Source organism: Aedes albopictus, chromosome 1, assembly GCF_035046485.1.
Source record: "Aedes albopictus strain Foshan chromosome 1, AalbF5, whole genome shotgun sequence".
Classification (NCBI taxonomy): domain Eukaryota; kingdom Metazoa; phylum Arthropoda; class Insecta; order Diptera; family Culicidae; genus Aedes; species Aedes albopictus.
The window spans coordinates 257,282,652-257,307,114 of NC_085136.1; the positions used below are offsets into that span (position 1 = coordinate 257,282,652).

General features: G+C 40.2%; 1 protein-coding gene across 2 annotated transcripts in view; it reads right to left on the bottom strand.

Moving 5' to 3' along the window:
- LOC109400449 (uncharacterized) overlaps nt 1-24,463 on the bottom strand; it is a 364,886-nt gene that overhangs the window by 96,608 nt on the left and 243,815 nt on the right. For both annotated transcript variants that reach the window (XM_062846653.1, XM_062846654.1), the window contains one exon: nt 9,551-9,991. In XM_062846653.1, coding sequence (XP_062702637.1) covers nt 9,551-9,794 — 244 coding nt within the window. In that variant the 5' untranslated portion in view covers nt 9,795-9,991. The remainder of the gene's footprint in view (nt 1-9,550; nt 9,992-24,463) is intronic.

Consider the following 24,463-nt stretch of genomic DNA (forward strand, 5'->3'; position numbering starts at 1 on the left):
CTAAACACATGTGAACGTTTTTAGAAACTTTGATGATGAGAATGGGCTTGACGATTAGTTGGCAGCTAAATACATCCCTTCAAAAGTTCATTACATGTGCGATATTGCTACGACAATGAATGTTAAAAAAAAAATGTGTTTCAAGATCGCTGAGCACAAAAAATAGCACTGAAAAAGATATCCAATGTGTTAACCCTAGACTAGAGACAAATAATTCCACTTTTTATATCTAGTTTTAAGTTTAAAGTGGCAATCATGGTAGTTCTATAAAAATTGGTTCAGTAATTCCTTTATTAAATCCTATGACATTTTTTTAATTGAATTTCTATCTGTAATTTGTTAAAGCTTTTATCAAAAATTCCTTTGGAAACAGCTTCCAGCAATTCTTGTTGAGTTTCCTTTGATTGTTTATTTGAGAATTCCTGTGGTATTCTGGTTGGGAATTTCTTCGAAAAGTTTTTTTAAAATTTCATCCAAAACTTCCTTTGAAAACATTTTTGACATGTCATCTTTGACTGATATTCTTTGGGATATTGTTTCCTTAGGCAATTCCCATAGGAATTACTTTTACAATTCCTTCAGCATATTTCTCGGGAATGGTTTCAACAATCTCTTTGAAAATTCCTACGAACATTCTTATGGAATTTGTTGAAATATTTTTCTGAAACCCATGAATTTGCAATATAATTGTGGAAGTAATTGTCGATTATCAAATGGATTGTCAATGAAAATGATAAAAAAAACATATGCCAAAGGAATTTTCAAAGAAATACCAGAAAAAAACTTCCAGAAAAAAACTTGAGAAAATTCAAATGGATTTGCCGAATAAATTGGGAAAGCATTTCCAGAGGAAATGATCAAAACAATTCTGAAAAAAAAATCCAAAAAAAGTTTCAAATAGTGCAATTGTTGTGAATTCTTTTCAAAGTTGTTTGACAATTTTCTTTTTTCAAATTTGGGGAGTTTTTCTATCATGTGATTTCAAATTTCGGCAATATGTTTGAAGTTCTCTTAAAGGACCATCCATAAATGACTTATCATTTTAGGAGGGAGGGAAAAGTCCCTGAAATTGCTACGAGCCATTGTATTAGGTATGGAAAAATAGGCTACGAGGGGGGGGGGGGGGGGGTTCTGGTGGTGTTTTTTGAAATTGCTATGTCACAAACTGCTATGTCTTTTGTGGATGATCCATTTGGAATTCTTTCGGCAATTAGTTTTGACAATCAATTAAGTTTTTTCGAAATTTGTACGTCAATTTATTTGAGAATTTTTTTGCAAATATATTTTAAAACTCTTTCAATAGCGTGTGGAAACATTAAGTGAAAATACATAATAATAAAAACAAAAAAAATCGCAACAATTACTACAAAAATTTTGGGTAAAATTGATAATTGACCAGATTTGAAAAAAAAAACAGTTTTTCTGATATTAGGGCGCATTTGATAAGTCAGTGAAGGGGCATAGTTAGTGCTGAAAATATATTTCCTTATAGCACTCCAGCTCAAAATTTCAAAAGTTTACCAAATGTTTATTGATTAAAATAAAAATGATTATAGATTTTACATCTTGTTTTAAGTTGAACACGTTTAATTTCACACATAAAAATCGCGGGAGTTCCATGAATTTTTTTGTTCAGCTAATCCTTTGTTAATTCCTGTGGCAATTTTGAGAATTCCTTCAGTTTTGGCCATTTTATTTAACCTTCTTCGTGCATTAGCTCAAGTTCACCCCGCTGACGCAGTGTATACGCTCAGCGTGCCTGTCTGGGTCATAATGACCCCAATGCACGATTAAGGTTAAATTCCTTCTGTATATTCTTGTGTTGGAAACTGCTTTGGTAATTCTTTTGGTAGTTTATTCGAGAATCCCTTTGATATTCTCTTTGGTTGAAAATCAATTTTATTGAACAATTTCTTTGAGAAAACTTTTTTGGCACTTTCTCTGAAAATTCCTTGCACCATTCGTTTGGTAAATTTGCAGGTAGTTCTTTTAGGATTACCTGTCATTCTTTTGGAAATTTTTCAATTTTTCAGGCATCTTTTCATGAAATTCATGAATTCCCAATCGGAATTACTGTAGGAATTTGCTATAAAATAAAATATGAAACCTCCAGCATACACCTTGGGAACTGTTTCAGAAATCTCTCTTCAACACGCTTTTGGAAAACTCCTTTCAACACGCTTTTGGAAATTTCTTGATTTCTCAGACATTTTTTCTAGAAATTCATGAATTCCCAATGGGAATTGCTAAAGGAATTCGCTATGTAACTATGGAGGAATTGCCGGAGAATTTTCTAACGTTGCCAAAGGAATTCTCAAAATAAACTTCGTAAAAATTTTCAAAAAAAACTGCTGTGGAAAATTTTAAAATAATCTCAAACGAAATTATTCAAGAAATTCCTAAGGAAATTCTCAATTAAATTGCAAAGAAATTTTCCAAACTTATTTTCAAAATAAAATCCTAAAAAACTTAAGAAAGCATTTCCAGAGAAGTTGGTCCTACCAATTCCGATAAAAATTGCCAAAGAAGTTTCAAAAAGAATTAAAAAAAAAAAAATCTAAAAGCATTACCGGAAGAAGTTAAAAAAAAATCGGAGGTAGTTACTGAAAAATTAAAAAAAAACGAAGAGAATCACTAAATCAATTCCCGAATAGCAGAAAAAGATGCCAAAAGAGTTGCTGAACATTTTTCTAAAGCAATTTACTCTAAGCTTTCACATGAAATGTCCTACGAAATTTTCAAAGAATATAATGTAAGAATAGAATGGAATGAGAAACATCTAAAGCAATTGCCGAAGAAATTTTTCAATGAAATTCCCGATGAAAAACTCAATGGAATTTATCAAAAAAAAAATTCTCAATTTGGCAGTTCCCGAAAAAAAAATTGGAACGAATTTCAAGAGGAATAACTGACAAAGTTTTCAACTGAATTAATTGAGAAATTGTCAAAGGAGTTTCCGATGTTATTCCTAGTATGATTTCCGAGTTAATTCCCAGATGAAGCACCGAAGAAGTTCTCGAAAATTTTTCCGAAGACACTCCCTTAGAAAATTGAGAAGAAAAAAAATTGAGATGTTTTGGTAATTTTGAAAAGTGGGCGATTCTCAATAGAATTTTCAAAGAGTTCTCCACAGAAAGCATATTAGAATTTGATTAGGATCACCGGAAAAAAAAACCGGAATATCAATGTTGAAGGATTGCCAAAGAAAATGCCGAAGGAATGTCCTGAGTCATATCTGAGTATATATTCAAAGGCATCACTGGTGGATTTCACAAAGGAATTGCATGAGGGATTTCGGAATAACTTACATCGTAAAAAACTGTCTACGCAACCATAAAAAAGGATGAGTAAATTCCCAAAGAAATGATCAACAGAATTTTTAAATGACTTGCGGCATTTTTTAAAAAATAAATCTGATTGATGAAAGTTAAGTTAAATGCGATATCTTGTGATTATTTCTAGATTTCCTTTAGTTTTGTTAAAAAAAATCTTTGAAAGGTTTTATGGCATCTTCTATGGAAACTCCTTAGGACATTTGTTTAGAAATGTCTCAGGCATATCTCACAGCCAAGGGCTGAAAGTCTCTCTAATAAAGACAAATCAATCAATCAGCATATCTCACAATTTCTTCAGCAATTCTGGAATTTCTTCAGTAATCTCATTTTTCCCGAAGAACCTTCCAAACAAAAAGCCAAAAGAATGCATATACAAAATTTTGAAAGCATTTTCAGAGGAGTTCGTCAAATGAAATTAAAAAAAAAAACGATTCCAAAGGAGTTGCTGAAGAAATTAAAAAAAAAAAAAATACTGCAAATACTCACGAAGATATTTACGAAGAAGTACGCAAAGGATATACCGATAGAAAAGCGGAACGAATTCCATTTAGTTGCTCAAGAAACATCCAAAGCAATTGTCTAAGGAATGATACAAAACAAAAAAAAAAACGGTAGAAATGCTCGATGAAATTTACCAAAGGAATTGAAAAATTGACGAATATAAAATTCGAGAAGAATTTCTAAAGAAATTGCGGAAGGAATTTGAGTGAGTTTACCAGAACAGCAAGCGAAGAAGTTTCCGAAAGAATTACTTGAGAAATTTTTGGAAGAATTCACGATGAAATTTCTAATGAAATCACCGAATCAATTGCCCCAGGAATAAAAAAAATGTATGGGATGTTTTGGAAATTTTGAGAAGTGGGCAATTCTCAAAGAAACTTTCAAAACAATGCTGAAAGATTTACGAAGAAAACGTTGCTGAAAGACAAAGTTATTCCTGGAAGAATTCTCACAAAAGAAATTCCCGGTGGAATTGGTTGGGAAGTTTCCAAAGTAATTTCAGAAGAAATTCCCGAAAAAATGCAGATGGAATTCCAATGAACATACCTAAAGGATTCCCAAAGTCAGACCTAACCAAATTTCCGGACGCGTTTCTCAAATGAAATGCATTCCAAATTGCCAAACAAACTTCACAGAGGGAATGGCTGAAGGAATTGCCCAAGCAATTTCCAATGAATATGCCGAGAAAATTTCCAATGGAATTACCGGCAGGATTTTTAAACTACAATTATCTGTGAATAGTAGGAAAAAACTCTTAATATGTTTTGTTTTATCGCAGAGAAAATCTGTTATTTTCTAAGATGAATGGAAAGAAATACAAGTTGCTGAATTTTTGCACAATTTTTTGAAACATCCAGCAACTTTTACTATACTGATAGGGCTACCGGTTGTGATAGATTCCAACCAAATATTGCTGAAAATTCAGCAATTCATTTTGCTGGTTTTTGCATTGCTGTATGCGTTTGGTGTGAGGATACAATCCTTAGGTATTAGCTTCTGTTATACCAGATGTCCGCTTTTACACAACCCTGAGTGTACGTTTACCTTCCCATCAATGTAGACAAAACAAGCTAAGTGAATGAACGGTTATTCTCTAATCGCAATCAGTTGCTCTATGTCCACGTCCCGATGGAACTGTGGAAGAAGCTGAATGTGAAGGTGTGGAAAGGAGTGCTCCTTAGTACGCTCGCAAAGGAAATCGTTGAATCTGAATTTCCACCTCAGGTTATGGGCCCATAAACATTTTCCGGAAGTTAAACTGGAATCATAGGAAGTGTTGTGATGGAGGAGCAGTGTCGTGAAGGGCACTACCAGCTGGCGTTGTTTAAGGGATCAAACTGCAGCGCATGGAAGTTTCGGATGCAAGTGCTTGTAGAGGAACACGAGTTACTGGAATCCATTGAGATGAAGGTTGACGGAGTTCCGGGATTGAAGATGTCTCCATGGACATCGGAGAGCAGAACGTTAACCACCGGGAAAAGCGAGAGTAAAAGGACCAACGAACGCTTCTGATCTCCAGGATCCATGATTTCCATCTGGAGTACGTTCAGAGGAAGCAAAAGCCGAAGAAGATCTGCGAGGTCCTGAGCAGAGTCTTCGAACGGAAGAGCATCGCCCGCAGGATGCATCTCAAACGGAGAATGTTGAGCCTGCGGTAGGAAGGCAACTCGTTACGTGGTTATCTTATCGTCACAGCACTTGAGACGATGCCAGAAGGGATTATCTGAGCATTTGTGAAGTGCCGACGAGGAGACGAAGAAGAAGGGGCTATAGATATCGAATTGGATAACCCCAGAATAGGACACCGCTGTGTGTTCGGAATCAAAGCAGCTGAGTGTGTATTTAAGGGTTTTGTCTGTAAGAAGAAGGGCCGTTAGTTGGAAGCGGGAATAAGAACATCAAGCTAAGTGAGAAAGTAAATATTGATCAGAAATCCAAGGTACATGCAACGGAACAGACAGGCGTCTAGCAGGCACGGCTCAAGTGAAGCTTTGCTGTTGTGTGGCTGCATTCCAAAGAAGCTCTGAATGCTAAAAGCCTGGAGAAGGTGATCCGAAATTGGACTGGGTTCGAAGAACAATGGGCCGAGAAACAGAGTCGAAAGACGTTTATACTGCGTGTGAATAAAAAAGAGCGTCACTAGTGTTGGCATTGGTCTACTACGATGGAATTCTTGATGGAAAGCAAGGAAGACGTATTGGAGTGTTTCCAGCAGTACAAAGCGTTGATGATTGCCAGAGGATAATTCGTCTGCGCTGCGACAACGGCGGCAAGAATCGGAGTTAGCAGGTCAACTGTTTTTGCTAGCAGCAGTGCAGAACGCGGTCAGCGAGCTGCTCAATCCAACTGTTGTGGAGAAATGCTACCGGAGTGGATGCTTCAAAGGACAAGCTGTAGCGTTACTGACTAACTGAAGTCCATGGAATGCGATTGCGTCGGACATCGCACCGTTCGAGGTCTGGGAGGAATAGAAACCGATCGTCGGCGAAGAGCGCGATTGACGAAGAGATCGAAGAAGCGGCATCAGAACCGCCGGATTCAATATCCTGAGAAGAGGATGCCAGTTTTGGTGAGGAACAGAAGGACGAGAACGAACGAGTTGAGATCAGCCTCCTGTCACGCGGCCATGTTTTTGAGGTCAGCATCAAAATCCAGGAACGATTATTGACTGTGGCTGAATCATATCAATAACAATTATAAATTTTGTGGAAACTTTATTCCCGTGACGAAGACGAGCTGATACTATTACAACTTCATTTTTAAATAAATAATTGCGAAATTAAAAATCATGTTTTGCTTAAACTAACGATTTTAAAAGGTGAAAACAAAATTGGTTGTGAAAAAAAGTTTCGCCGCTTTTGATTGTTGCTCCTGGAATTATGTTTGTTTACAAACTTTGCGCTGTCATGGGGAACCAAGCCGCCGAGCCGCCGCTATTGTGTTCAACGAGGCGGCTGGAAGTGGGAACCAGAGATGTTGGCTCGTTATTTTCCTGTGGGGCAGTATTGCGGTGACAGGAGGCTGGTTGAGATTCTTCGAGGAGCAGACAGTGGACGTTTGCAACGGCCGCAACGAACGCAAAATGCTTAAGGATGGCACAAGGACTGTGGCGTTGAAGACGCCGCTTTTTTTTTTAAAAAGACACTACACCGTCTTCAACCAGAGGTTGTACAGACTGAACAAGCACGAACATATGACAACGGACAACACACATAACACCCAGTGGCCCAGTGGAGAATTTTCCGTTTGACGAAAAGTTTTCCCCGACTAGAACGGGAATCGAACCCACACTCCGAAGCTTACGAAACGCCTAGATGACTGACGCCTCTAGCCGCACGGCCACGAAGCCCACAATGCAAAGTTACTGGCCGAAATGAAAGTAAGCAATCAACGAGAAGTCAGATTCGCAGAGGAAGAAACGTGGAGTTTGATGAATCAACTAGCGAATCGAAACGAACAACAATAGTAACGAATAAAACGGATTAGGCGAGGAATCAATGGAGAAACCGGATCACTAGAAAGCACGTCTGGTCGCTGCGGGGTTGCAGCCGGAGACATGGTCTGGACCAATGGACTAAAATGAAATCAACTCCACAGTGGCCAAGTGGAGATACTCTCCGCGCTGGCCAATAAGAAAAGGGTGTTCATCCACCAAATCAAAGTCTGTAACGCTCCTCTGAACTAGTGTGCTGAGCGATATGGTCCAACCAGAAGCTTCGCTACTGGGAATTGCGTAGAGCGGTCGTTAATGCAAAGACAGCAGAAGTTCAACATAAGTACGACTTATCCCGTAGATTGGCGAAGTCGTAGTGATCATGGCGCTGTATGTCGATGATGTACTGGTTGTGAAGGTGCGAAAGAGCTCCCAATGCTTATAGTGTAATAAGAGCTGAACAAGGGCTAACTCCCCTGCTGTGATGCCATCATCTGCAGCTGCCGCCATGCTGTTGCCTCCTTCCACATCTTTCGGTCAACGAGGTGAGACGTGTGGTGGCTTTCGTTGGCTGGGTGACTCCTCTTCCGGATTATTGCTCGGAATTCCACACTGGTGATTAGCCCATCGATGCGCGCTGTGGAAGCTATCGAAGGTTGTCTTTCGAAGGAATTTGAAATGACAGATGCGGGTGAGGTGTAGTGCTTAATACTCATAAGTTAGCGGTAGAACCTTGAGAACATGTTGCGGTGGTTTCGGATGAAAGCCTATAAACCAGTATCGACGCCCCTTGAGTGCAGGATGAAGCTGCGGAAAGGCGAAGAAGATAAGCGGATTTTGGAGCCGTACAGGGAACTCGCAGTCTGCCCAGCTTACGCTTCTGTTACAACTCGTCCGCTTTGGCAGCGGGTGTAAAGTTCCTCAGGCAAGCGCTACGCTACGCCAACTGCTCTATGGATATGTATATGATGTACAAGGCCAACGAAGAGGTATCTTTGCTCAAAGTCTTCACGGACGCAGATCGGGTCAATGATGTGTCGGACAGGGAATCGACCAGTTGCGCAATATTCAAGGTCTTCAATGACGTACGGTCGGATGGTCTACTCGGAAATAGCTTACGGTATAGTAGTCTTCTACGAAGTCTACGGAGTTGATACAGGTGTGCCTTATGCCTGAATAAACGTGTTTTCTCTAATCGCAATCAATTCTTTAGATTGTCGCGTTGTTAAGTGCTCCATCCGAATATTCTCACTTTTGGAAAAAGTTCTGTTTTTATCAGAATACAGTAGACGTTCGATAACAGCAACACATTTAAGGCAGACGTCATAGAGCGGTCATTTATTGCAGAATGCAGCCAATAATGGGTACTTAAAAAACATCGCACTTCAACAAAGATGCATGAGAAAAACATCGCATCGCTGTTGACGTTTTGTTTTGATGATAAGAAGTGCGATAACTGCAGAATTGTTGCACCTAGCAAACTGCCGTGAATCGCAAGTCAGTCCCATCTGCATTTCGGGCAAAAATGAGTTAATGAATGACCGTTTTCGAGCTTTCTTCGGATGATCTTTCAGCTGCGTGCAAAAAAATATATAGTTTGTTCAGTAAAATTGAAAAACAACACCAAGTCAGATTGTCCCATAATGAAATGTAATCGCAAGTCAGTCCCATTACGAACTTGTGCACCCTCCAGTACAAAACCTAACACTATTTTAGTCAGTTTTATAGTTTTCACTGTTAATTTTTCACGTTTGAAACAATATGTGAAAGTTTCATGACGATCGCAGAAGTTTTCAATATATGGCGATTTTTTAGACTTTACTGTACTTTACTGTACTGTCTGTAAGTCACAGACGAAATAGGCCTATCTGTCCGAAGATAAGCACAGTAGTAGAATTAAAAGGAATTTGCTCGCCCTTTCTAGTTTTTCTTTAAAAGAGTTATTCATTTTTTATTTTCTTTTGCAAAAGTAAAGTATTAGTGAAGTGTTTTTAAATTAAACTAGAGTCTGAAGATTTTTTAGAGTTTCGCATAGAAATCGAATTTTAAAACTTCAGAGGCCATTTTCTCAATGCCTACTTTTTACATATGGGACTGACTTGCGATTCACGGCAGCAAACTTCCAGTCAAAAAGCATTGCAGTACAAGCGTTTGCATTTGGTGAATATCTACTGCCCTTCTGTATTGGTCGAGGTTCGTTAACCTTGTCTTGCTTGAAATCGAAACCGAGAACAGCCCAGCACGTTCGCAACTGTATAAAATATTGAAGTTCGGTACTCACCACTACTGCTACTACTGCTGCTGCTACTACCGCTATCATCTACAAGGGGTGTGCCACTGCTGGCGAAGATCTGCGCACAAACGATCCCGGCCAGAAGCAGAAGCCCCGCCGAACGCCACGACGCATCCCTTCGGAGAATCTTCACCTTCGTTTGCGTAGTCGTTTGTTGACAACAGTCCACCAGCAGCCCGTTGTGCCCCAGCTTCCTACTGCATTCGTCCGGTAGTCGGTCCATTTCTCGCATTACTCCCGAGCATATAGGATCGACCTTGGCGGAATCCAAGGTAAGAGGTTACGCGCACTGTGCCTGCCTCTGTGTTGTGTTTGTTGAACCTCGCCTAACTATGGCCGCCGGGAGGTCGTTCGCGTTTCGAAAGTTAACGGGGTCGGTGAGTTCAACGGTGCTAATCGAGGTCGTTTCCTCCACCCTGGTTACGAATCCTGCAATTGGAGAAGAAGCCAAAATTGACGAATTAAATAGATGAAGAAGAGAGCCGAGAAAAGAGTGCATGAGCAATGAACATTTAATATGTGGAGGCGGTTGCGGCGATTACTCAATGCTACACGCATCGCGGGGCATTGGTGTGAATTTTGGAGGTGAGTGAGTGAGTGCATTTCATCAGCTGTTGTGAAATTGAAAGGAGGTCGTCAAACTCCAAAAGCAATAATAAAGTATACCGTTGAGCAGGGGATAGTGGAAGCAGGCCATGCAGAAAGGTTACGATGAAGATGCGCTGCGTGGTATTCGCGCCCGCAATAATGGAGGAGTAACAGAGAGCAATGCAGATGAGTTGATTACGAAGTGCGATAGTTACCATTGTCAATATCAATTGGGTTGTTTAGTCATCAAAATTTATATCGAAAGAGCACATTTTTCTGAGTACAGTTTACGTTCACTCGATATAAACGCATTATCTGCAATTTTTGTAAGTTCGCTAAGTGCAACAATATTACAGTTATAGCACCGCTATCAGTCAAAATAAAGCGTTAACAACAATGCATCAATGTTTTCGCACACTTTAGCTGCTGTGCGATGTTTTCCGAATGCTGTCAGTTGTTGCCGTTATCGAGCTTCATTCGATAAGTGAAACGTAAACATGTTGCAGCTACCGAATGTCTACTGTACATGCATTTGATATTATTTTAATGGAAATTAAACTCATTTCCTCCAGGAGCTCTAAATTTATCCATTACCCTATCAGAAACCGAGTTGAATTATGGTGGGTAGCCATCCGCACTCAAACTGGACAACGGAAAGCCAGTTACCCCAGCCAAAGCTTTATTTTTCAATCATCCGCACTTTCGCTTTTGTTTTGCAGGTTTCCCTGGTTCCACGCCGTACCGCCGGGGGATGAATCCAAAAAAGAGTTAGCTGAAAAATTCACCATCGCATCGCATCGCAGGAGGCGGCGGCGATGCAACCATGCAAGGCGTAATTGTAACAAATTGCCATGATAATCGGTTCACGATGGTGTCGAACACGAGCGAAGCAGCAACAGCAGCAGCGCGTTCGTAGAGTATTATGCAAAGCTTCGTTAATTCCGCGCCGGTATGTATTTCAATTTACGCTTCTATTAAATAGAATTAAATTTTAATTAAGCTAACTAACCGTTCATCGTCGACGACGTCGTCGTCGTCGTGGCTGTCAATGTCAAGTTTTGGAACGGTGTCTGTCAACACATCTGCCTTCTCATTTTAATTCCATACAGGAATTTCGTCTTAAATCTTGTTTAAGCATACTTTAATTGATGTCACACATACACAAACGACTTCCGTTAAAACCTAATGGAAAAGTACATTTTAAGAGCTTATCGGGGTGGTGATCTTTCTCCGCTTTTCGCTCGGGCCGCTGAGATTCGGGGAAAACCGGCGTACAGTGCACAATGGTCCGTGGGCCGTATTTAACTGGAAACAAATATTTACGCCTAAACTATTGGTTTTAGCTTTCAGGAAAGTTTCTTCATATTGTTTGAACTTTTTTTCCAATAAGTTGAAATAAGGGTTGTCCAAATGGTTCTCAAGATCACAATGTCAACTTTTTATTGTTTCCATAAACAGCAATAAAATGTTCTACAAAGTTGAGAAGAACTTAATGTTGAACAACTTTGACGAAGAAACCATATTAGGGTCTAACTTGCTGCGTAAGCCATGATTTTCTGCTTATTTGAAATGTTTCATGATTTTGCGAATGAAATAATCAAAGATTGCCTTGGTGATCGCGACGTTTAATTAGTTTAATCAGTTTACACTGTTTAGTGAATCCCCTTATGGATATCTGTTATTGTTTCAGAGATATTATTTTTCAAAGAAAAAGGGCCCAAAGTGTGAAAATATAAGAGATATTCGACAAAAATGTGTGATATTAAAAGTATTGAAAGTGTTCAAAACAAAGTATTCCGAAAAAATTAATCAATCAAAACATATTGAAAGAAAACTTCCTAGGAAATTCGACCAGGAACTAAAATCCCTTAGAAGAAACACTACTCCGAATTTCCGAAAGCAGCGGCTAGAGGAGGCTGGAAGAGGTGCAACTGCGACATTTGAACACTTTTCAATTTGATAACGTTTTTTTGTATTTTTTTCTAAACCATAGGGGGATAATCTGCTCAACAGACACCCTAACAGGAAGGTTAGGGTAGTGTGGGGCTTAGGCCGTCTTATACAACAATAGTAAAAGCCAGGACTACTCTCTCCTCGTAATCACTAAACCATTCCTATGGTTGCCAAACCCTACGTCTCTTCGGAACCACCAAGAAGGTATTGCTTCAGAGAGGGGCTAGTGCACATCGCACCCTCAAGGTTAGCTGCGTAGCCTAGCAGCAACGAACATCGATGACTCGCTTTGGAGAGTCCATCACGTTAGCATGCTGGCGCTTAGCCAGGTTCCCGAGTGGTCCTCACCACTCCCTATGTCCTTGGGAGGCGGGCACCTCCTCTGTAGCTCCCAGACGATATGGGTGATAGCCGTTGAAACGGCGTTCCAGCCAAACTCATCCCTACACATTCTCTGGACCAAGTTGTCCGGGATTGTGTCCTCCCCGCATGTGGCAAGCATGCGGTCACGCATTGTGCGAAAACGCGGGCACACGAACAAAACGTGTTCCGCCGTTTCCTCTAAACCATTGCACACTGGGCATTCGGGAGAATCCGCATGCCCGAAACGGTGTAGATACTGTCGGAAGCAACCATGACCTGTAAGGACCTGTGTCAGGTGGAGTGTAACTTCCCCATGGCGCCTATTAATCCAACTATCTACCCTCGGTATCAACCTATGGGTCCATCTTCCTTTGGTGGAACTGTCCCACGCGCGCTGCCATTTGACCATAGAGGCCATCCTGGCAGTCCTGCGTATGCCTCTTGTGCCGCGCATTTCGAAGCACTCCATGTCCTCACTGATAAGAATGCTGATAGGCACCATACCAGTAATGACGCAAAGAGCGTCGTGTGACACGGTGCGGTACGCGCTCGCAACCCTCAGGCACATAAGCCTGTAAGTACTTTCCAGCTTCCGTCGGTAGCATTTAGTACTTAGCGCGGTGCCCCACGCCGGGCCGCCATACCTAAGTATGGACGTAGCAACACTAGCCAGAAGCTTGCGCTTACTGGCGTACACCGCAGAGCTATTGGACATCATCCGGGACAGTGCCGCAATAGCTGTGGAGGCTCTTTTACAGGCATAATCAACGTGGCTACCGAAGGTAAGCTTATCGTCGATCATCACGCCCAAGTGTTTGACGGAGCGCTTTGACAGGATAGTACACTCTCCTACACTGATCTCCGTCTGCTGCTCCGACTTCAGGTTGTTAACAACCGTCACCTCTGTCTTGTGGTGAGCCAGCTCCAGTTTCCTGGATCGCATCCACGCCTCCACAACCTTGATCGAGTGGTTGGTAGTCAACTTCACCTCCTCGATCGTTTCACCGTAGACTTCGAGCGTAATGTCGTCGGCAAATCCGACAATCTCCACTCCCACTGGGTACTCTAACCTCAACACCTCGTCGTACATGACATTCCATAACACCGGACCCAGGATGGAACCTTGCGGGACTCCTGAGGTTATGTGAAAGCACTTCCGACCCTCCTCCGTGTCGTAAACTAGTACTCGATTCTGAAAGTAGATTTCGAGAATCTTGTACAAGAACCCCGGTATCCCCAGACACAAGAGCGCATCGGCAATAGCAGCCCAACTGGCGCTATTAAATGCATTCCTTACGTCCAGAGTCACTATCCCGCAGAAGCGAATTTCCCTCCTCTTAGGCTCGAGTGCTTTCTCGGCGGTTTTTGTAACCGACAAGATAGCGTCTACGGTGGACATCTCCTTCCGGAAGCCGTACTGGTAGCTCGAAAGACCATTTTCGCCCTCGGTGAACCTCAACATTCTATTGAGGATGATCTTTTCGAGCACCTTCCCCGCCGAGTCAATCAAGCATATTGGTCTATATGCCGACGGGTCTCCGGGTGGTTTCCCCGCCTTTGGCAATAAATACCAGGCTCTGCCTCTTCCAAGCTTCTGGGAAAACTCCCTCGTCCAGGCATTTCTGAATAGCAGACCTGAACAGCTCGGGAGCCTCTGCAATAGCTACTTTTAAGGCCAGGTTCGGAATTCCGTCCGGACCTGGGGCCTTACCTACGCTAAGGGACTTAGCTATCCCCGCAAGTTCCACATCGGTGGCCATCCATTCATCAGGTTACTGAAAAAAGCGATTCGATGTACCGGGTTTGGGTCATTTTTACATTTGACCAATTCCGGCGGGACATCCGGAACCGGTTGTGGAACACTACCGCTAGTCTCTAATGTGATCTGAGGCGCAACATCTAAGTTAACGACTCATGCAAAATATTTTGTTTTACCATATCAAATTTGATAGAAGTTAATTGACCAATTTACCTGGTTAATGGCTTGCCGTCAAAAAAGCCCAAAATCGCATATTTTGCCCTATCAATTGAGGTATAGCTCAAAATTGTGACGTGCTGGAGCAAATCTGATTCAGATTCAGCGGCCCAAAATCTGTCAGAGACACATAAGTTTGCTCTTGAGACTGACCAAAAGTTATTTTTTGTTACGCTGTGTTATCGAAAAAGCCGAGCTTTGATATGTCGCATGTAAAGTTTGGTTCCCTTCTACAATTGACCACTTCCGCAGGGACACCCGGAACCGATTTCGGGACACTACTTGTTTTCCCATATATAACACTAGTTTGCAGCATTTTTGAACTCGGTAAGCTGATGATCATTTTTGGTGTAGAATCATGCCCTGAGTTCGAAAACGCGAAAGAAAAAAAATACAGTAGAGCGGAAATTTTTTCGACTTTCCATACAAGGTTGATGATTTGAAATCGATTTTTGTTCTATTTTTAAGCAAAGTCGCTCACTTCAAAAATTTCATTCTCCGTTATTAATGCTCCGATTGTGCTGAAATTTTTACTGTAACTCGCCTACATATGATACGTCAAATAAACGTCGAGAAAGAATTCTTAAGTTGGTTTTTTGTTATTGAAAAAAATACATTTCTTCAAAAATTTTTGGGAATTTTGCTAAAATTTAAGAAGATTGTCCCCAAAACTCGCCAATATCTTGAATTTCATCAATCTACCGCAAAACCTGTATTCGGATGATCGAATGGTATTGTATTCAGCTTTTAATTTATGGAAAAAGATTTAAAATTGGTTGAACAAAACGCAATATATCTTAATTTTAGTAAATTACATATTTTGAAAAGTTGCAAAACTCGAAATTGAGCTAAAACTCAAAAACTGTTCTACTTAAAATTTTTTGAAGGTCGGTTACGAAATCCGTGCTAAATTGTGCTTCAAAAATTTTGGTCGTTGACAGAAGTTCACGACTTTCGTTTTATTTTGTAAACTTGTGTAATCAGAGATGTTTTACCGTTAACCGTTCAAAAGGTTATCGAAAAAGCCGTTCGATGTGTCGTGAATATTGGTTTGGTTCTCTTTTACATACGATCACTTTCGACGAGATACCCGTAACCGGTTCCGAACACTACCAGTTGTCCCAAATATGACTTGAACTATTTTTTGCTAGCCGTTATCAGTTTATCTAAAGTGTCGCGATTGGATGTGTTGAATGCAAGGGTTTGCTTCACTTTTATATTTGAGCACTTTCAGCGGAACACCCGAAACAGATTCCGGAACACTACCGGTAGCTTCTACTGTGGTTTGAGCCCATTTTCTTGCTAAATATTCATAAGGTTATCGAAAGGCCACTATTTGATGTGTCGCATGCATGAGCTTGGTTCACTTTTAAATATGGCCGCTTCCGGCGGGACACCCGGGACTGGTTCAGATATATTTTCCTGCTTTCCGTTTATCAGGTTTTGGAAAAAGGTGTGATTTGATGTGTCGCATACATGGGTTTGTTTAAATTTTATATTTGGCCACTTCTGACGCGACACCCGGAACCGGTTCCGGAAAACTACCGGTTCAGATACAGCCTAAGACTATTTTCTTGCTTACCTTTAATCAGGATATCGAAAGAGCGGCGATTTGATGTGTTGCATGCATGTTTTAGTTCACTTTTATATTTGGCCACTTCCGGCAGGACACCCGGAGAAGGTTCCAGAACATTACCGGTGCAGATACGGCCTAAGACTATTTCCCTGCTTAATATTCCTCAGGTTATTGAAAAAGCGGCAATTTGATGTGTCGCATGCATGTGTTTGGCTCACTTGTATTTTTGGCCTCTTCCGGCGGGACACCCGGAACCGGTTTCGGTACAATACCGGTATTTTCTGCTGGATTTAAGGCTATTTTCCTGCTCACTGTTCATCAGGTTATCGAAAAAGCCGGTTTTTTATGTGTCGCATGTATGGATTTGGCTCACTTTTATATTTTGCCACTTCCGGCGGGACATCCGGATCGATTCCGGAACACTACCGGTTCAGATATGGCCTGAGACTATTTTCCTGCTTACCGTTCATCAGGTTAAAAAACAAGCCGCGGTCTGATGTGTCGCATTCATGGTTTTGTAGCATTTTCATATCTAACCTCTTCCTGGGGTACCGGTCCGAAACACCGAAATGGCCATAACTCCGGGACGGCTGAACCGATCTGAACCATTTTCAATAGGAAACAATGGGACCAGATTCCGCGTCGAATGAACCATCGGTCATTAAAATCGGTAGAGGTTTACTGCCAAAAAGTGATGTGAGTTTTTTTGTACACACACATACTCGCACACACACACATACACACACATACACACACATACATACGCACACAGACATCACCTCAATTCGTCAAGCTGAGTTGATTGGTATATGTGATTCGACCCTCCGGGCCTTCTATCAAAAAGTCATTTTTGGAGTGAACATATAGCCTTTCCAGTACACTTAGTGTACGAGAAAGGCAAAAACAAATGCGAAGAAACGGGTTACACAGCGTAACAAAAATTAACTTTTTGACTGTCTCAAGAGCAAACTTATGTGTCTCCGAAGGATTTTGGGCCACTGAATCCGAATCCGGGCTCAGATTTGCTCTAGCACGTCACAATTTTGAGCTATACCTCAATTTATAGGGCAAAATATGCGATTTTGGGTGTTTTTGACTGCAAGCCATTAAGCAAGGAAATATTTTTTTTCAAGCATTCAAAAGGTTAATTGGTCAATTAACATCTAAATTAACGATTCATGCAAAATATTTCGTTTTACCAAATCGAATTTGATAGTTTTAAGCGATTTATGTTAGGTACGATATTTCCCATACAAGTCATCCTCCGAAAGTTGCATGCAAGTTTTCATGCTAACATAAAATGCTTAAATCTATCAGATTTGATTAGGTAAAACGAAATATTTTGCATGAGTCGTTAATTTGGATGTTAATTGACCAATTAACCTTTTGATTGCTTAAAAAATATATTTCCAAGCTTAATGGCTTGCAGTCAAAAAAGCCCAAAATCGCATATTTTGCCCTATAAATTGAGGTATAGCTCAAAATTGTGACGTGTTAGAGCAAATCTGAGCCCGGATTCGGATTCAGCGGTCCAAAATCCTTCGGAGACACATAAGTTTGCTCTTGAGACAAAAAAATGTTGCGCTGTGTTATCAGCAGTTGTACAATTACTTTTTGTTTCTTTTGAAGAAATGGATTCAACCTGGAATATTCCAGAAATGACGTAGTTTCGAGAAGGATTCCTGTGTAAATTTCCAGAAGACCTTCCGGAGGAACTTCTGGAATGCCTCCTTTGACCACAATCGATTGAATTGCGATTGATAAAAAATACCTTTGAGCCATTTTAGCGTACGAACAGGAGTTTGAATAGTTATTTACAAAATTTACAAAATACAAAATTTTATGCAATGATTTTTTCATAATGCAACTCATTGAATTAAAAATGAGTTGCATTATGAACATTATACAACTATTTTTCATTATGCAACTCATTTCAGTTGCATAATGAACCAGTGTGGAAAAATTGACCATTATGATACCAAAATGAGTTGCATAAAACATAAATTATGATACTGAATTGCATAAACCTTCTTATGAACCTTCGTCTTTGAGTTCGTTCTGTAAGCCTGGAACCCATAGCTTATATTTGAGTCAAACTTATCAGTTTTCCCATGGGTCAACCTCTGAGTTACCTATGTAATTCGACGCTAACGTTTGTTATGTATTCCAAGCTTCAGTCAAACGGGTGCCACAAATATTGCAATAACGGTTAAGCACGCTGTAGTGTTACTTATGTATCCCATCACCGACTTCATGTAACTACATTAGTGGTCTAACAACACTTAGCGCGCTCGGTAATGTTCCATCATGCCGCTTAAAGTGTTGCTTCAAATGATGGTTAGTTTGCCAAACCCAGTTATCTGGCTGGTGGGGCATGGGAGCCTTAGTTTCAACTGCTAATGCAGTAAGAGATTACCCAAACTTTGGCGTGGATGATCCTATAATTGCAGAGTTATTTAAGTCCTTTTCGGAAAAATTCCGAAGTATAGTAATTATGTTGAACTTGATAGCTTCTACATAGTCCGAACGCTCAAATATGAGCTATATTTTACGTTATTTTTATGCTCGTTTCGCTGACAGACCTCAGATGTCATTAACAGGAGCAAAATAACAATAGTACGATTTATGTGGTAAAATAATACATCATACAAAAAAGAATTATTCCTTAACCATTCAATGTAAAGTATAGTCAGTACTGAAACTACAATTTAAAACAATACAATCCTGGTACATTTTATTGTTTGAATCCATGCATATACCATACATCGTATCGTTACCATTCAAAAATGTCATTTTTCTCGAACACAAATTTTGTGGAACGATACTTTATAACACAGTGAATAATAAAAGAAAAACGGAAATGCTTCACCGCAGAAGTATCAATCTGATAAAATAAAACACCCCTGCGGACATCTGTCGGATTTTGTCGCATTTGGTAATGACAATGCGACGATATCAGGGACGATAAAGGAAATCGTTATCGCTATTGCTATGATACTCATATCGTATTGTATGATCCCATTTCAGGTACAACCGTCATCTTATTATAAAAGAATGATTAAGTGTATCGTTATCATTTCACCAATGAATATCTTATAATATGAACGATGCCATGAATTGTAATATTCTATTCGAATATATTTTCAATTACTAAACATAAAAAAATCTGTAAATATGTACTTGTGGCCCATGTTTTGTGCTTTAAACCAAGAATCTAGAAAGCGCTTTCAGACCTTATTTCATTGTGGTCAATTTTTTTATATCTACGAATCATTGTGCGGTGGCGTATGAACATTTTCGTAGGCGGCGATATCATCGCTTCGAAGTCTGTGCCCTGCAAGTTGCCTGGGCTAATTTTATTTATCTTGTCGCATAAAGTCGAAATGCTCCTCGGCGTTGCTGGGACGCCCTCCCATCGCCCCGTGTGACGATGCCAATTACATTTGACTTTGGGTGGCGCTCACTGGTGCTGGCGGTGGGGGTTCCGCGTGTACGTTGTACGGTCTGGGTGTGTGAGGGGTGGAAATCGGGAAAAAAGTTTTTCCATTTGGCTTTCGGGCTGTTGTGGGAGATTGCGGAGCACATGGCACATAAATGGAAGTTTAATGCGATGGTTTTTTTTTTCGGGGAAACTTATTACCGTGAGAAATGAGACTTTGATAACTCCGGTTCGCTGGGATGATGGGGAATTGAATGCGACTGAAGGTTTACTGACCATCTTCTGTGGGTTTCAATTTAGCTTACCCTACTTGGCCGTAACCTTCTGGTAACACTAGTTACCAGTTTGCCCTGATAAAAAATTCTAATAAAATTATCATAAACTACCATTGAATTACGATATAATGTATTGTTAAATTATTTTACTCTGGATTATATAACTAATGGTTGCTGTACAGTTATCTTGATGAATAATTTGGTATGTCATTGAGGTAAAACCGGCTTTTTGAAGATTTCCATTATTATAATAGATCTTTAAAATCTCGAGTTTTCTATGCTCGAGAAAAAATAACGCTTTTCGACACTTTAAGCCGTATCATTTTTAGTTTATAGCTTTTTTATTAAATGAAGTTTTTAAGAAAACTATTAAGTCTCAGGGAGGGGAGCTGATGATAGCAGGCATAATTTCCGTAGTTTCAATGTTATCCTTATTAAGATTCAGTGTATCATTGGGATGACAAACTGTACCATAACATGAATAATCCAAAAATTAATACCTTATTCATGATTGCAGAGAATCGATTGATTGAGGGTGCCTGATCTGTACATCATATTTATTTCAATAGTGATCTTTTCGAGCGTCTAAGAAAGCTCTCATACCGCTTCAACTTGAACGAGTAAACAATTTCCTCAAGATACTTCCCATTGCAGGTAAGTCTTCTCAATCTTTCCTCATCGATTAAAATTTAATGCTTCCTCTTCTGGAAGCTCTTCATCAATGTAATACAAAAACAATGCAAACCCCCTCATTCGAGTTAACCCTCCAGTTTTGCACTCAATCACCTGAGAGTATCTCGTAATCAAGCACATGTCCTGATGCTTCTCCTCGAAGTAAAACTTACACGGTAAAGAAAAATCACTTGTAACTGTGATATTCTGAAGCAGTACTATGATTAGACTCTTCACATTATCAGGAATCAGCTCGAAAGCTTAGTTTACAACAGAAACTCCTCGCTCATCCGTCGTATCTTTCTTTTTTTTAGCGTGTATATTGTTCCTCTTGGGTCCTGTTTGCCGGATGTAGTGCAGACGTATCTCAACTCTAATCTTTCATCAGTTCGAACCAGCTTCTCCATGTTTCCACTTTTTACCTCCGGTTTTTCCCCCTAAGTTCGCTCTGTTCCTCATCATTGAACCAGGAACGGTAGGATCTATCGACCGTTAAATTCCCAGAATGCTCCTCTCGGTCAATTTTTCGACGACGATCGCTCGAATGGAATCGAAATCGGTCCCAGTTGAGTTGCTGCTCGTCCAAGTTTCCCGGGCAGAGCGTGGGAATTCATCAACTGTCGATAATTAATACGAGGGGGTGGTTTTCCATCAACATGTGAATAATGTGTATGAATTGGAGCCAAATATTTACTTTTCATCTATTTTTACCACAACGTAGTATCATAACAACATTTATGTTATGGTTAATAAGGAAGCATGGTAAATATATGATAAATGGTTGTACAATAAGATGCTCTGAGTTAAAATGTATTACAATGTTATTTTACTTCATGGCTCATAGACAAAAATATAAAAATGTTCAACTATTATAGTATTATAAATGTTATGGTAAATGCAATTTAAAATATCATTTTTTATATTGTCCCAGCCTCGGTCAAATCACTGAAGGGGATGCCTGTTATCATTACCATCATTCTCGGTACCAATTTATGATCACACAAATAAATCAAACAAACAAATGATAACCTATATCGTTTAAGTATCATACGATATAGAAGCCTTCTATTCTAGTTCTGAACAATTTTACTGGTACTGTACCTGTAAACTGTTCAAAATCCGAAACCAACGAACAGGTTACTGCGAACCCAGTCGCCATTATTGGCCCACACATCAATCAAGCTAGTCAGTCACTCGAAGGGTTGAGCTTGAAGCCGCGATTGTTTTGTGCAATCGAGCGGGCGAAATTGGAAGAAACCGACCGAATTGACCAATGGCTATGGCCATACCATTAGCCACTGCACACTGACCATTCGCCAAGCAAGCCCAGCGCCTATCTATCAATCCATTGCACTATTATTGGTTGCATTGCGTAATTTACTTGTGGCGGCGATGGCGACTGCGGCGATGTTCGATTGTTGTAATTATGCACGCATATAATGTTGCGGAGCAAGCCTTTCTCGAATATTGACGTAACCGCGACCGGTTGAATCAAAATAATAAACTGTAGGATGCGTGCTGTGCTGATTGACTCGCGTGTCGAACTGTTATGGCAGAGGCAGCTTTTTGATATGACATGTTGATTGAATTAAATTGGATTCACTGATGAGTAAAACAGTATCATACAACAACTGTACAGTGTACAGGTTATCATATTCCAATTATTCATGTTGTATTAAGCTAATGGTACCGGCTATCTCAAAGAATGGTATTGATGACAGCATTTATCAGTTGTTTCGGGGTGGTTTGTTAAATAATCGAATTACTATAACACAAATGGTACAACCATACTAAAACCATTAAATGTATAGTTATATTTGGTGGTTTAATAAAAGTAAAGTATATATTTTTAAATGTTTAACCGTTGAATTATAAACTTACAGTCTCTCATACCATCACCAATCCATGAATTTAGATTTTATGATCCAGTTGATACTATGAATCGTACTATACTGTTTGAATCCTTCTCATCCACAGGTTATTGTCGACCGTGGCTCATCAATACGGATCAGTGCGTAACCATCATACGGTTATTGCGAGGAAATGCCTATCTGTCATCACACCATCATCTATCCAGTGCTAAAAGCTGACAAAAGAGCAATCATTAATTCCGATTAGAAACCAGGGTGGATGAAGATGGGTGGTCAATAGCAGTCTGTGGTTATGCAGTCACCCAATAAGTGGTAAGTGGAGCGTAACCTGTCAGATGGTCGGTCGGTCGGTCATTCGGTCGATTGGATCAGTGCGGATTGGATACCTACGGAAGAAATACGTTAACAATTTCCTTTGGTTTGTTTTGTGCACTGATGCCTCAATAATGCACCTCTAACGAGGTGTGTGTGTTGTATGTGCCATCAAATGTGCCGAAGAGCAGAACGACGATCGATCCCTCTTCGAAAGGTTACGTTTGTCAATAGCAAATCAGCTGGGCAAACACGGGTGCTTACGGGCTGGATGTTTGTCGTCTTCTGAACACACCGATTAGACAGTGTGTGACGCTAAAATAGTGAAACTGTAATAGAGAACAGAGAGATTCAAAAGAAATTTTCATAGAATACAGCAGGAATTCCTAAAAAGTCATAAGGAATCCTTGCGGACTTACAAGATAATCCCTGTGGGCATTAGGAGACATCCCCGTAGGCTTCAGGAGACATCTCTTTGGGTTTTAGGAGAAATTCTTGTAGGCTTTAAGAGACATCTTTAGAAGACATCCCTGTGGCCTTTAGAAGATTTTCCTGTGGGTTTTAGGAGGCATCCTCGTAGGCTTCAGGAGACATCTCTGTCCGCATTAGGAAATATCCTCGTAGGCTTTAGGAGACATCCCTGTGGGCTTTAGCAGATATTCCTGTGGGTTTTAGGAGACATCTCTGTGAGCATACTTTACTTGTGGCGGGGGCTTCAGGATACATCCCCGTGTGCTTTAGAAGACATCGCTGTGGGCTTTAAGAGATATCCCTGTGGGCTTTAGGAGAAATCCAGTTAGGCTTTAAGAGGCATCCCGTAGGCTGTAGGAGACATCCCTGTGGGCTTTAGCAGACATTCATGTGGGTTTTAGGAGACACCTATGTGGGCTTTAGGAGACATTCCTGTAGGCTTTAGGAGACATTCCTGTGGGCTTCATGATACATCCCTGTGAGCTTTAGGAGACATATCTGTGGGCTTCAGGAGAAATACTTATAGGATTTATTAGAAATCCTTGTATGGTTTACGAGAAATTCTTATAGGCTTCAGGAGAAATTCTTGTACACACTTAAATCCCAAACCCCAGCTCGGTAATATTTTTTACTGAGTCTGAACTGCAAAAATAATGTTTTACCGATATATCAGTAAAATTTCACATACTTAACTGACTTCCGTAATGATTCTCACCGATCATTCTGTAAAACAAAAACTTAATACGGATCTCAGTGATCAAAATTACTGAGCAACACTGTATTTTGCAATATCTCGGTACCTCGGTACCTCTAGTGAGATCAGTAATATGAAATACAGAGCATTCAGTAAAAATGTCTACAATTTACCGAGTGCTCTTCAATGTATATACCGAGGTCTCAGTTCCCGACCGACCTTCGTGACGCTGGTTGAGTCCTGTTAAGTCGCCATTTGCATTAATATCAGCCGCCCAGAAACAGTGTACTTCCGAGCGTTTCTGGCAAAAATCTTCAAAAGAGTGCAATTGTGAGCAAAACATGTATTCGAGAGCCAAAAAAGACAATAAAGGTAACACTACAAGCTTACTTAAACGGCGGGTAATTATCTACAACAACAAAAATGGTTTTCTTTCCACTGTTTCAGATTTGCGACAAGGAAACAAGTTCAGTGATGAACCACACTTTACGCACCACTTTTTCAGCAATATTTAGGAATAGCAGAGCGGTGCACAAAGTTATCAGGCAGTTGAACAATGATAATAGCGGCAGAATTAAACACCCAACCCAACAATTATATGAAAAAAATGCTTGGAAGAAATAAACATGAAAATTTCATTCCTAATTTGTTTTCTATTACATACTATTACATATAGTTTGCTGATTCTCCCTGATTTTTTAGGAAAACAAAA